Source organism: Impatiens glandulifera, chromosome 4, assembly GCF_907164915.1.
Source record: "Impatiens glandulifera chromosome 4, dImpGla2.1, whole genome shotgun sequence".
NCBI lineage: Eukaryota > Viridiplantae > Streptophyta > Magnoliopsida > Ericales > Balsaminaceae > Impatiens > Impatiens glandulifera.
The window spans coordinates 47886504-47899983 of record NC_061865.1 but is presented as its reverse complement, the minus strand read 5'-3'; the positions used below and the strand labels follow the sequence as shown (position 1 = coordinate 47899983).

The window sequence follows — 13480 nt, the reverse complement described above, 5'->3', positions numbered from 1 at the left end:
CCTGCACCATCTACTACACGAGCTTCATCATCTAAGCAGCATGACTCATCATCTAAGCAGCATGACTCATCATCTCAACAATATGAACCTTTAGCTTGATAGATACTATGTTGTAATATATGTTGTTAATTGAACTATGGTACTGGTATGTTGTTAATTCAGGTTTAATGTTTATGTTGTATGTTCTAGTAGTAGTATATGAGTAGGGAAACGATGAGTATTAACTTAGCGAAACGGGAGACACTTAGCGAAACGGGAGGCACTTAGCGAATCGGGAGGGACTTAGCGAATCGGGAGGGACTTAACGAAACGAAAAGTACTTGGCGAAACGAAGAGTACTTGGCGAAACGAAGGCTACTAACTTGAAGGGTCAATTTACAATACATCAATTTACACAAAATAATTTACAATACATCATCCAACTTCCAAAATATTCATCAAGGTTTACAATACATCAAAATAAGTTATCCAATTTACACAAAATAATGTTTAAGGTTCCATAATCTGATGGAATAACCGGACCGCCATCTTCTGCCTAAAAATCCCATATTTTCTGAGGTCACATTATGCACAGGTTGATTAGCGGTCAAGTGTTCCATGTACATTAGCGTGAAGACCCCACAGTCCCCGCTCTCTGTTGCCCGTGGGACTTCACCAACCTTAGCAGCAGCGGTTTTCACTTTGGGGTGTGGAAACCGTTTGTAAGTCATTGGTTGGAGGGGGCCTTCGAAGTTGAAATTAGGATACCTTACCCTCTCACCGGGAGTGATTGTTTTGGCGAATATAAATGGAATCATGTCGCAGAAGGGTTTCAAATAAGGATCCAGATTCTTATAAAGATAGGCATCACAGTCGTACACGTCAATGCGGTACTTTTGAAGACGTGCTACACACAAAATCCAGTGTTTCTGGTTAATGTTCACTGGCATGTAGACGTCGTCAATTGTTGACCACTCTGGCATATATCTATGTGGTGCGCCCATATAATAGTCTTTGAATTCGTCGACTGGATATTTGGCAGGATCCTTAATAAAAGCCCGGTGCTGTCGCCTGATTCTATCCGACAATACGCAATCCCCAATTGCCGCATGTGTATTTTTATACGTCTTGGGATAGCAGGAAATCCTTTTCCGCAGTAGATGGCAGAATGCATCGATTTCCTGCACAATGGGAGCATACAACATACATTGAGTACATATCAAACAACATTGACTAAGTACTTAGCGAAACGAAGAGTACTTTGCGAAACGAAGAGTACTTTGCAAAACGAAAAGTACTTTGCGAAACGAAAAGTACTTTGCGAAACGAAGATTAATGAATTGATTTGAACGACTTACCGTGTCTTCAATCCATGTAAGCCTTGTTACAACTCTAACCAACACTTCCTTCTTTGCTTGAACCGTATGTAAATCCGTTGTCGAATTATCGGTTTTTGGATCATCCAACCACGCCTTTACTTTATCCAGTAGCTCATCATCAAATTTTTGAAGGTGATTCACTTTCATAGGATCCTTTGTCTTGGGCATTTTTGACAAGGAAAGGTTGGTGTACGAGTCATCTTTTTTCGGCTTCCTCACTCTCCTCCCATAATTTCCTTTAGGAGGAGTATTGTATAACTGGAAATCGTCATTGTCATCATTGTCATCATTTGCCTTCACATCCCCCACAGTCTTCTCATCCTTCACCTTCACTTTCAAATCCTTCAGTTTCAGATCAACCTCCACATCATCCACCCTAGCCACACCATCCAGCTTCTCACCGTCCTCCAATTTAGCCTCAACCTCTATCTTTACGTCCTCCACCTTCGCATCGTTGTCTTTTCGTTCATCCTCCACCTTCTCATCATCATCTACCTTCTCATCGTTGTCTTTTCTTTCATCCTCCACCTTCTCATCATCATCGACCTTCTCATCGTTCTCCACCTTATCCTCATCCATCTTTTCATCATCATCCACCTTCTCATCGGTCTCCACCTTCTGTGCGTCCTCCACCTTCTCAACGTCCTCTTTTTGTTCATCCTCCACCTTCTCATTGTCCTCCATTACATCGTCTTTCCCATCAGTCCCATCATTCACCTTCTCATCATCCCCCACAGTCTCCTGCATCGCTATCATCTCCTACAAAATAGACAAAATTCACACTTAGCGAATCGACAACAAATAATTTGCGAAACGGAAACTACTTTGCGAAACGAAAAATACTAACTTAGCGAAACGGAAACTACTTTGCGAAACGAAAAATACTAACTTAGCGAAACGGAAACTACTTTGCGAAACGAAAAATACTAACTTAGCGAAACGGAAACTACTTTGCGAAACGAAAAATACTAACTTAGCGAAACGGAAACTACTTTGCGAAACGAAAAGTTCGCAGAATACCTCTTTCTTCTCCTCCTCCTGTTCAACCTTGCTCTTCTCAACTTCGACATCCTTCTTACAATCCTTAACCTGCAAAATAGGTACTGGTCAGATCAGATATGTACTTAACGAAATGAAATGTAAAATATCTCCATACCTCAGTATTCTTTTCCTCTTCGACCTTCACAGCCTTCTTAGAATCCTTCTTCTTACTCTTCTTCCTCTTTATATTCTCCTCCATATCATCTAATCTGGTTAATAATATGGACATCCTTTTGTTGGATTTTTCTAACAACTGTGTGGACATATTAAAAACCATCTTCTTGAACGACTCAACGTGAGTTTGTTGAGTTTCTTGGATTGTGATTTTTAGCTCTTTGATGAGCTCTGTTTTCATCTTTTTCATCTCCTCTTTCATCTCTATTTTCAGCTCCTCCTTCATCTCATTAAAATCACATCCAACAGTAGGTGTTGGAGCCCGAGGAGAAGGTGTGTCAGCCCGAGGACTTGAGGTCGCGGATGGGGGAGTAAGAATGCGGGCCGGAATCGATTCATAAGCAAGCTTCTTCTTCAAGTTGGCTGCTTCTTTAAGAGTAGCATCAGCCTTTCTCTTCCTCGTGGCAGGTTTGGGGGGAATCGGAGTAACTTCTTCATCTTCACTTTCATCATCTTCATCAAAATCATCTTTTATTACCTTCCCATCAGTAAATCCCTCAAAAAAATCATCAGTTGTCTCGTCGATTTGCTCAAATACATCACCACTGTATAACCTCTTCTCCATGGAGGACTCTTCCATCTCAGTCACATCCGTGGTCTCTAGGGCAGTCTTTACCTCCATCGATGTGTTTTTCCTGTTGGAATGATAGAGTAACAACCTTGGGCGTAGAGGGTCATTAATCTGATTCCTTCTGGCGAATTTAGGGATAAAGTTTTCGATGACCTCATACGTCCACACTTGAAGTGCCAATGCGAACCCATAGATGTTATATGCAAAAGGAGCATAAGGATCTTCAGCCTTCTCCTTCTTGTCAAAAAATGAGGTACAGAGATGTTTCATGTTCTTGTTTAAACCCTTGAGGGTGGCTCTAAAGGTGACCTTCCCCCATGGATATTGGAAGAAAGTGTCCTTGTCTTCCACCATGTTGAGTATTTTTGGAAATATAACTCTTTTTGGGTCAAATGTGAATAGGTACTGGCAAATCAGTACTACCAGCCCCATCTTAAATGCATCTTCCTTGTCTTTGCATTTGATAAAAGCCTTCTCGAAGTCGCACATTTTTACACTCATGCTCCATTTAAAGTATTTAACCGAGAGAGGTGGACAACAGCGCAATTTTTCTTGGTCCAACTCAGGATAAACGCCGAAACATAGGCCGGTAACCAACGCATACTCCTTCATACCAAATACAAGCTTTTGCCCATTCACAGTGAAAGTTATCTCCTTGGAGTTTGAGCTTAACCTCCTCAACAACATTTGATGTACAATACTTCCTGAGAACTGCAGGAGGGGGGCTGTGAATAAGGATCTGAACTGGGTATTGTACACACTCTCTAGAAGATCCATTTCCTCGAACTTATTCACAATCTTCTTCAGGGTGAGGGCACTTTTCCACGAAATCTGACCGGGAAACTCAGTAACAGTTGTTTCTGCCATCTACAAAAGGAAACAACATCATCAAAAATGTTAGAACAAACACATACAACGTAGGAACTTAGCGAATCGGGAGGTACCTTCCGATTCGCTAAGTGCCTCCCGATTCGCTAAGTACTTAGCGAATCGGGAGGTACTTAGCGAAACGGGAGGCACTTAGCGAATCGAGAGGTACCGAGCGAAACCGTTAACTGAACGTAAGACAGCATTACCGAATCGGAAACAATACGAAACTAATCAGAAACAAACAATAAACTTAACATGCAAAAACCCTAAACAAAAAATCTGAAACAAACAAACACTTAAACTTAACATGCAAAGACCAAAATCCATAAGCAAAAAACCAGAAAATGATCGGCCACAACTAGGTATTTAGCGAATCGCTAGGTACTTACCGAATCGGAAGGTACTTACCGAATCGGAAGGTACCTAGCGAAACCCTGATGAAACCCTAATGGCAACAAAAAATATACTGAACAGAAACACTTAACATTACACTAACATGCAAAAACCACCAATAAACAAAAAAGCAGAAAATGATAATGAAAACTAACCTTAATGACGAACGAGAAGAAAGCAGAAATGATCGGGCTTGACAAGATTCAGTGAAGAGAAAATGGGTTAGAGAGAGAGAGTCGGGCGGTTGAAATGAAATGTTATGAATTTTTTGAATATATAAGGTCTAGCGCGTGTGAGTACGCGCGTCTCTTCAACTTCCGTAGCGAGTCGGGAGGCACTTAGCGAATCGGGAGGGACTTGGCGAAACGGGAGGGACTTAGCGAATCGGGAGGCACTTAGCGAATCGGGAGGCACTTAGCGAATCGGGAGGCACTTTGCGAATCGGGAGGGACTTAGCGAAACGAGAGTGACTTAGCGAAACGAGAGGTCAACGAGCTCCAGCTAAGAGAAGATGGTTTGAATACGTTTTCGCTACTATATTTTAATAACGAAATCGAATTCAAACCATTCTCCTAGCTGGAGCTCGTAGTACTTAGCGAATCGTCAAGTACAAAATTTTTTATTGGTTTCATAGGTAATCTATCTCGTTTGACAAGGTATCAACAACAAAGTCATGGTTTTGAAAAGAACATGTGTTAGCAAAACAAACCCTATAATTTTACATGGAAACATTTAGATTCTTCAGAAAAAGTCTTTGAAGAAGCGATCGTTGAACTCCAGATAAGAGAAAATTGTTTGAAATTTATTTCTTTAGCTTAACGACTAACGAGATCAAAGTTAGCCAATCTTTGCTTATCTGGAGGTCAATGATAGATTCTTCAAAGGCATTTTCTAAAGAATCTAAATGTTTCCAATGTAAAATTAGAAGGTTTGTTTTGTTAACACATGTTCTCTTCATAACCATGAAGTGATGTAAATACCTTGTCAAATGAAGTTCATGATTAACTATAAATAACAAAAAATCTTGATACTTAGCGAATCGCGAGGTATACTTAGCGAAACGGTAAGTCCATAGCGAAACGGTAAGTCCGTAGCGAAACGGTAAGTCCGTAGCGAAACGGTAAGTCCGTAGCGAAACGGTAAGCAGATCTGAAACGGAAACACATACGCTCTTATCAGACAGAGATTTTCTGCAAATATGAACAGATAACAAATAATAACCTAACGAAATGCTCAAACATGAACCAATATGAACCATATAAGAAATAAGAATCAACCAAAACGGAGAAAATGATGGACATAAAGGAAATATGAAAAAGTTTTTGAAATGAAGAAAATGTAAACAAGAACATAACTGTTAGAATGAAGATCTACCTCGACGCCGTTCAAATAGTTAGAATCGGAGAACTCACATAAATCCTAGTATAAGAAACCTGCATGCAAAATAGATCTAGGGTTAGAAATCGGCAATAGATAAACATAAATGAATTAGTTAGGTTAGAAGAGCTCTGATCGGGTTTGATTTGTATGGATATTGGAGGAAACGGAGATGTCGTCGCCGCCGGCCGCCGTCGTCGCCGGCCACCGTGAGTGAAGGAGAGAATTGGAGGAAGAGAGAGAAAAAAATTTAGGGAAATGAAATTATTTGGGTATTTATACAAACCTCTAATCCACTTCGCGAAACGCTAAGTGACTTAGCGTTTCGCGACAAGGGCAAAATCGTATAAAAAAAATAGAACACCACGAGCGCAAAAAAAATTATAAAATTCCACCGGGTCAAATAAACAAGTTTGCAAGGTCATTTCGTCAAATTTCCAGTTATTAACCTACTTTGCCCCCATTTTCATCATATAAAGAATGGATCCATGTATTATTTTAAAAAAGAAAAGAAAAAGAGAGAAGAGAAAAGAAAAGAGAAAGAAACGTCCACGTATTATTGGGTTTAATAAAATAATACAGAAACCGTCATACTCTAATAAAATAAATTAAACATATTTAAATATGGTCTACCATTGCCATCAAATCAAATAAAGAGTATGAATTCAAAATAAGCACAAATAATTTAGTAAATGGTAAAACCCAGCTTTCAATTGTCTTAATCCAACCACTCCCTGGTTAGCCAACACAAAGATAAGGATTAAAGACTGATGATACATGCCATATTAAATCAATTTTAGAAAGTAGCAATCAATTTTTACTAATGCATTATAGGACCCAATTTGACCAATTCATCAGGATATTCAAATTTGACATCCTATTTGTATGACAAATTGTCATGACCCCATGAAATGCTGCTATATTTTTTTTCTTAGTTCTATGAAGATTAAACACTTATATTAAATGAATTGTGGTGCATTCAATATATACTAGCTCAAGATTAATTGTTTAAACATAAATGACTAATTCTAGTACACCTTAATATATAAAGTGGAACAAATCTTCACCGGCTGCCTGGAGAGACTAGAATTATTACCTGTAAGATATTAAACTCCTTGTGTCTTGCCTATGAAATGTTACTTTATTTTGTTATGTTTTTTCAATGTGTGATCTATTACTTTGGTTTAATTTTTGAGACTCATACTTAGATTTAATTTTACAATCTCATTGTCATTCACACTAATAAAATTATCTATATAGTCTGATTCTAAGAATACCACACACACATATATATATATAATTAAAGATAAAACCATCAATGATCATATTCTAAATTATATTTCACAATCTTAAGTCTTATAAAAGTTAAATATTACTTAACTTTTTTTTTGGAAAACGATTTAGCGTCATTTCATTACAAATTCCCAAAAATGAGAAAAAAAACCACGAGTTTAAGAGATCATTCTAGACAGGCCTAGAATGATTTTGAAGTCGTAACATTCTGAGTAAAAGCTAAAAAGCTAAAAACGTAAATGAATTATCTGATTACAATGCTTTCAATTCTAGTGAGTTTAAAAAACGGTAAATTCCAGTTCCTACAGATATTCCAGTTCTGCTCCGTGCTTGGAATTCTTGTCCACGTTCCCGCAAGGGCGCTGCAATCCGATACAATATCTTTCCATAACTCTTCAACGCTCCTACGGGTTCTATCATATACCCTTGCATTCCGTTCTTGCCAAATGTTATACACCACTGCTCCAAAGCCGCACTTGAACACGTTTGTTGTAAATCTATTTCCCTTGGCTTTGAGTAGTGTTGCATCTTTGATTTTATTCCATTCGCTCGGGAAACTGATCAGCTCCAGGCTTTTATAGAATCTGTCCCAAAGCTCTGAAGCAATACAACAGATCCCGAATAGGTGATCTATGGTTTCTTCATTTCCTCTACATAGAAGACAGTTCGTGTCCGGGATGCTCATATACTTGCTGATACGATCACGAGTGTTGAGTCTTTCCTAGAAGGCGAGCCATAGGATGAACTGGTGTCTAGAGATAATCTTCGTTGACCATACAAGAGGAGCCCATTCTACTTTCTGTGCGTTTTCCCGAGTTACCTTCCATATTTTCTTTGATACCAGCTTCCCATTGTCCTCAGCTTTCCATTCATGAATATTCGGTCTGTCGTGTAGTTGTATGTTACTTATATGATCAAGTATCCTTTGTCCTTCTGGATTTCTTCTCAGGAGTGAGTCCCAATTTCCGTCTTTAATGTCTCTGCTTTTCGCTTCTGTATAGTCTATTCTAATGCGGGTATTTTGAAACTCCTCCTTGTGGATGATAGACTGGTTTTCGAACCAGGGGTAATGCCAGAATAGAGTGCATTTCTCGTCCCCTAGACGGATGTCATAAAGATATGCAATATCGCTTCTTAGTTTAAGAATCTTTTTTAGAGACCAGCTCATACCTTCATGAATTTTGTAGGTCTAGACGCTGGTTTCATATTTCATAAACCTCGTATGCACCCATTTGATCCATAGTGACTCCTAATTGCGCTCTAAAGCCCACACATGCTTGAAGGTGAGAGCCTTGTTCCACTCGATACAGTTCTTCAAGTTGATGCCTCCCTCGTCCTTCGGTTTGCAGAGAGCGGTCCATTTGACTTTTTTTCCTTCTCTTCCGCTACTACCCCAGATAAAGTTCTTCATCAGTGTATCGATCTTCTTCATTACCTTCTTCGGAATGACCATTTGCTGCGCCTAGTAGCCAACTATGCCCCGGATTTTGTTGGTCCTAGCACTCGGAACGAGATGACCACTATTTTGATAAGTTCGATCCTCCCTGCATAAGAATTTTTTTTCGTTGCCCAGCTAGATATCATGTTTTTTACCTTTTCAATCAGCGGTTTGCAGTGTGAGATCTCGATCTGCTTCGCGGTTAACGGAATTCCTAAGTACCTTACAGGAAAACTTCCTTCCTAGATGCCCATGATGTTGAAGATGTCCTGCTTCGTTTCGTCATTTACGCCTCCATAAAATTCTACACTTTTGCTTTCATTAATAGTTAAACCTATAACCTCAGAAAAGAACGTTAGTGCAGCCCTAATAATTTTAATGGAATCAATGTCTGCGTGCGCTAGAATGAACAAATCGTCAGCAGAGCATAAATGGGTTACCTCCTCTACCTCACAGAATGGGTGAAAGATGTATGGACGATTCTTTCGGAACATCGCGAAGATGCTCTCAAAGATTGCCATGATAGTTACGAAAATGTAAGAAGAGAGGGGGTCCACTTGCCTTACCCCGTTTTCATCCTTGAAATAGCCTTTGTGGACTCCATTGACACTAACAACAAAGCAGGATGATGAAACGCACTGCATAATCCAATCAATAAAAATTATAGGAAAAACAGATACAACCAGAAAGTCTCAAATGGCTTCCCATCTAACATAGTCGAAAGCTTTCTTGATATCTATTTTGAAAGCCACTCTCGGGGATATTTTCTTATTCCCGTAGCCTTTTAAAAGGCTCTGCATGAGAAGAATATTATGAGAGATTGTCCTATCGGGGATGAATGCAAATTGGTTAAGATTTATAATTTTTCCTATGACATTTTTAAATCGTTTAGAAATGATTTTTGAAATTATTTTATAAATCACATTGCGAATATTACTTAACTTGGAGATAATTAGTCGAGCATGTCTAATTCTATTTATTGGGTTGCTTTTATTGTGGCACCTTATATTTTGCGTGATTGTCTGTATATAATTAATACTAATTCATAATATTATAATAGTTTGTTTGGCCAATAATTTTTTGTTTCTATTTTTATTTTTTTAAGTTTTTATTTTTATTTTGTTTAAATGATCCATTTAATAAAATAAAAATAGTTTAAGACAACGACGGTCTCAACACGAATCTATGAGTTTTCGAGATATAATCTCCGACATCGATTTGGTCTATTTTGGTGGTTACATTTTCTCTTATTTATTTTCAACTAGATAATCCACCAAAAAACTATAAAGATAAATAACCATCTTATAAATCTCATTTTTTAAACCTCCCCGATCCATGCCTCGCAATATCAACCGGTAGTCTCCCACATAACCCATTGTAATACGATTAAATGTCATAAAAGACTCCACATATATTTGTAACAATGTGACAATGTAAAAACTGATGAGAAGTCGTTTGCACCTCCTTGTAACACATACTTACAACAACAAATCACAATAATCATATTTTTTCGCATATATCTATCATCAATAAAAATTTCGTCAATGAGAATTTTGTTATGAATAGTGTGAAAATCTGTAAAAACAGTACAAGAAAAAGAGAATTCTTGTATATCTTAAATGAAAATTAATTCCATGTTTATAAGAATAATATGAACAACAAAATAATACTAATAGTCATGATTCTAGAAGAAGACAAAACAAATATATGAACACGTGATTATTAATTGTGATGCTACACACTCCCCTCAAGCTTGACTATAGATGTTCAACAAGTCAAGCTTGCGACATAAGTCGTAGAAGCTATGTCTAGACATCTGTTTAGTTAAGATGTAAACTAGACTTTGAGACATAATATATTTCAAAGAGATAGTATGATCTTCTAGTTTTTTGTTGATGAAGTGACGATCAATCTCAATATGTTTTGTTCTATCATGATGAACTGGGTCTCTTTACATTGTCAATGTAGCTTGATTTTCACACAACATGCGAATGGGGCCATGTGAGCTTAGATTGAGATCTTCGAATAATCTTTTAGTCCACAACACTTCACACACTCCATAAACTAATGAACACAATTCAGCCTTAGCACTACTATGAGCCATAACAGATTGCTTCTTGTTGTATCAAGTAACAAGGTTTCCCACAAATAGGTATTATACACACTCATTTTTTCACCCACAATTTTTATAGTTTATAAACAACAATTTTTGAAACAATTGAATTTTCAAAAATAATTGATTTCTGATTGCTTAAGGTAATAATTAGCCTAAGTTGAAAAAATCAAAGCTTTTATTATACTTAAATTTAAGGGTTTTAATTAAATTAAATCACCTTAGATAACAAAATAAAATAAAATGTTTTTCCTTCCTATTAACGAGTTTGTTTTATATATTATTTTGTTAAATTTTAACTGTTTTGTTTAATTATATTATATTAGATTAGATTTAATTGAATTAAATAAAATTATCATTTTAAAGGGTATAAGACTTGGTGTTTTCTATTTTATTAAAATAATTTGTTTAATTTCTAATTAGAAAGTTAGTTAGTTTTCTTGTTTTGAAAAGTTATGTAGCATTTCTTTTAGAAAATTAGTTAAATTTGTTAGAAGTGAGTTAGTTATCTTCATTATTTATTTTATATGTGTAACCCTCAGAAAACCCTTGTCTCGAAAAAGCTCAAGGTTTGAGAAATTTCAATATTGGTTTGCATGTTGATAATATTTTTTAATAAAATTTTATTTAAAAAGATTTATAAAAATATGTCACGTTATTTTGAAATTAATTATAATAATAATTAATTTTGATTAAATTTAGATAATTTTTATGATTTTAAAATAATCAAATTACAATTTGATTAAAAATTCTGTATTTTAAATTAATTAAAACTAATTAATTTAAAAGATTATTTATTTGATAAAAGTGTCACCAATATATTTTTAATTTAAAATCAATAAAATTATATATTTACAAACATATATTTGACTAGATTCTCTTTTAGATTCGGTTTTGGTGATACTCGAGAAATGACTTTATAAAGAACGATTTACTTTATAAAGTTTTGGTTTTTGAAAAATTGGTTTTATTTATGTTTTATTTAACCAATTAATTTTCAAGTTTTAGACAATCACATATTTTCCTTGCATTTAAAATTGTAAAATAATATTTAAATACTAGTACTTGAGGTTGATGTCGACGATTGTCGAGAAAAATACTTAAAAAATAACAGTTTAAGGCATTAAACTCTAAAAATAAATCTTAAACGGTCCTTTAGAATTTTTTTTTTTAAAATCTTATGAAAACATTTTGAAATTGTTTTCCATTTTTTCAAATTTGTAGAAAATGGTTTATGATCCCAAAATGAAAATGTAAATTTGAAAATTTAAAATTCCAACCAAATAGGCCATAGGTCTGGTCCCTTAGGTTCTGGCAATTGTTTTCCTCGATCCTAAGCTAAAACCCTCGATCATGGGTCTTGTTTCCTTGGTTGAAGTGTAGGAGGCTCTCGGTCTTAGGCTAGGAACCCTCGGCCGTGTGCGAGATTCTTCAGTTAGGGTGTGAAGAGCTCTCGGTCCTAGGCTATTCCAGGGCTAAGTTTCTTCGGTTGGGTGCATGAGAGGGTTCGATTTTCTCAGTCCTTAATTGAACCCTAGTTGAACCCTCGGTCAGACGTCAAGAACATCAAACTATATGTTTGATGTTTTTGATTGGGTCTTTGATCCTTTAGTCAAAAGAAATGGGAAGTTTTGCTTGGACCTAGGGATCATTTATTACATCATCCTGATGTCATTCGATCGGGATGATGTCCCACTTAACTCAAACAATTATGATGAAAAAAACTTGTTTTTGAGTTTTAAGATTTGGTGAAGCGTAAAGAGTTTGCCAAAGCTTCCTTATGCTTCATATAGTTGAATGAAACCAAAATATGAACACTAACTGTTCGTTTTAACCAATTCAAGAACTGAAATTTTATTTTTTATAAAAAAAAAATTATTTTTTGATCAAACATGATCGGGATGGCTTGGAATTGGCTTGAATATATTCCCAACCTCTTTAGAAACATATTAGAAAGGTTTCTGGGTTGTTGATCTAGAGTAGTAACTCAAGAACAGAAACCCAATTTTGAAAAATTTCAAAATCAAATTTGGGTATTTCTGATATAGGTAGATTTATTCTGTTTTGTTTCAATAGAAAACTTACAAATGAACCTAGGATTGTTTTCTAATCAAGAAATATATAATCAAGAAGTATATTAAAGTGGTCGAACTGAAGTGTAAAAATTTTCAATTTAAACTTGTAAATCGAATTACAGTATGATTGGAAGTTGTAACATTAAAATTTGACTTACCCTATTTTCAAATAATATTATTATTTTTAATAATATTAAAATAATATTTTAAAATTTTATATTCAAAATAACTTAAAGAAGGAATTAAATCCTAATTAAGGGTTAATTATTGTGATAATTAAACCCTTTGTTCAAAATTCCAAAAGTAATTTGATTATAAAATATTGTATTTGTTTTACTCAAATTAGACCAAAGAAGAGGTTTAAAGTATTTAATTGTGATTTAATCAATTATGCTTAATTTATGACTTAAAGTAATTTAATAAAATACCCCCAAAATACCAAATAAAATATTTTTTGTGAAATTTTTGGGTGAAGAAATGAATTTAAAAGTAATTAAGAATCGATTTTAATAAACCTTTTAAATAAAAATAAAATCGGATAATCATGTATTGTTGGATATTTGTTAAAACCATGCAACATGATCGTGGACCATCAAATGAGCACCCAAATCTCATCCAACAGCCTAGAACGCACCAAACCCATATTACAACGGATCAAGTACGCAACCGGCCACACCCGATCAACTAAAGGGACAGACTAACCCCGTTAGTCAACCAAGTTAATTGCAGACAGAACTCCAATGGAACTCTGTGTTCTGCCACCCAAAACGACGTCAT

The 13480-nt window shown here is 35.7% G+C and overlaps 1 protein-coding gene across 1 annotated transcript; it reads right to left on the bottom strand.

Moving 5' to 3' along the window:
- Positions 1-473: 473 nt before the first annotated feature.
- On the bottom strand, positions 474-13480 carry LOC124935277. Its single transcript, XM_047475722.1, has 5 exons — positions 13406-13480; positions 3841-4011; positions 2025-2117; positions 1338-1886; positions 474-1160 (listed from the first exon to the last, which is right to left on the bottom strand). The coding sequence occupies exons 1-5, from the start codon at positions 13478-13480 to the stop codon at positions 474-476; spliced, it is 1575 nt and encodes a 524-aa protein (XP_047331678.1).

Bases quoted from the DNA above. Each gene is read 5' to 3' on its own strand.
- LOC124935277 (XM_047475722.1), bottom strand. From the start codon at position 13,480: ATGACGTCGTTTTGGGTGGCAGAACACAGAGTTCCATTGGAGTTCTGT. The intron at 4,012-13,405 runs GTTAGTCTGTCC...TTCCTTTTGTAG, and splicing joins TAACTTGGTTGACTAACGGG to ATGGCAGAAACAACTGTTAC. The intron at 1,161-1,337 runs GTAAGTCGTTCA...CCCATTGTGCAG, and splicing joins TTACATGGATTGAAGACACG to GAAATCGATGCATTCTGCCA.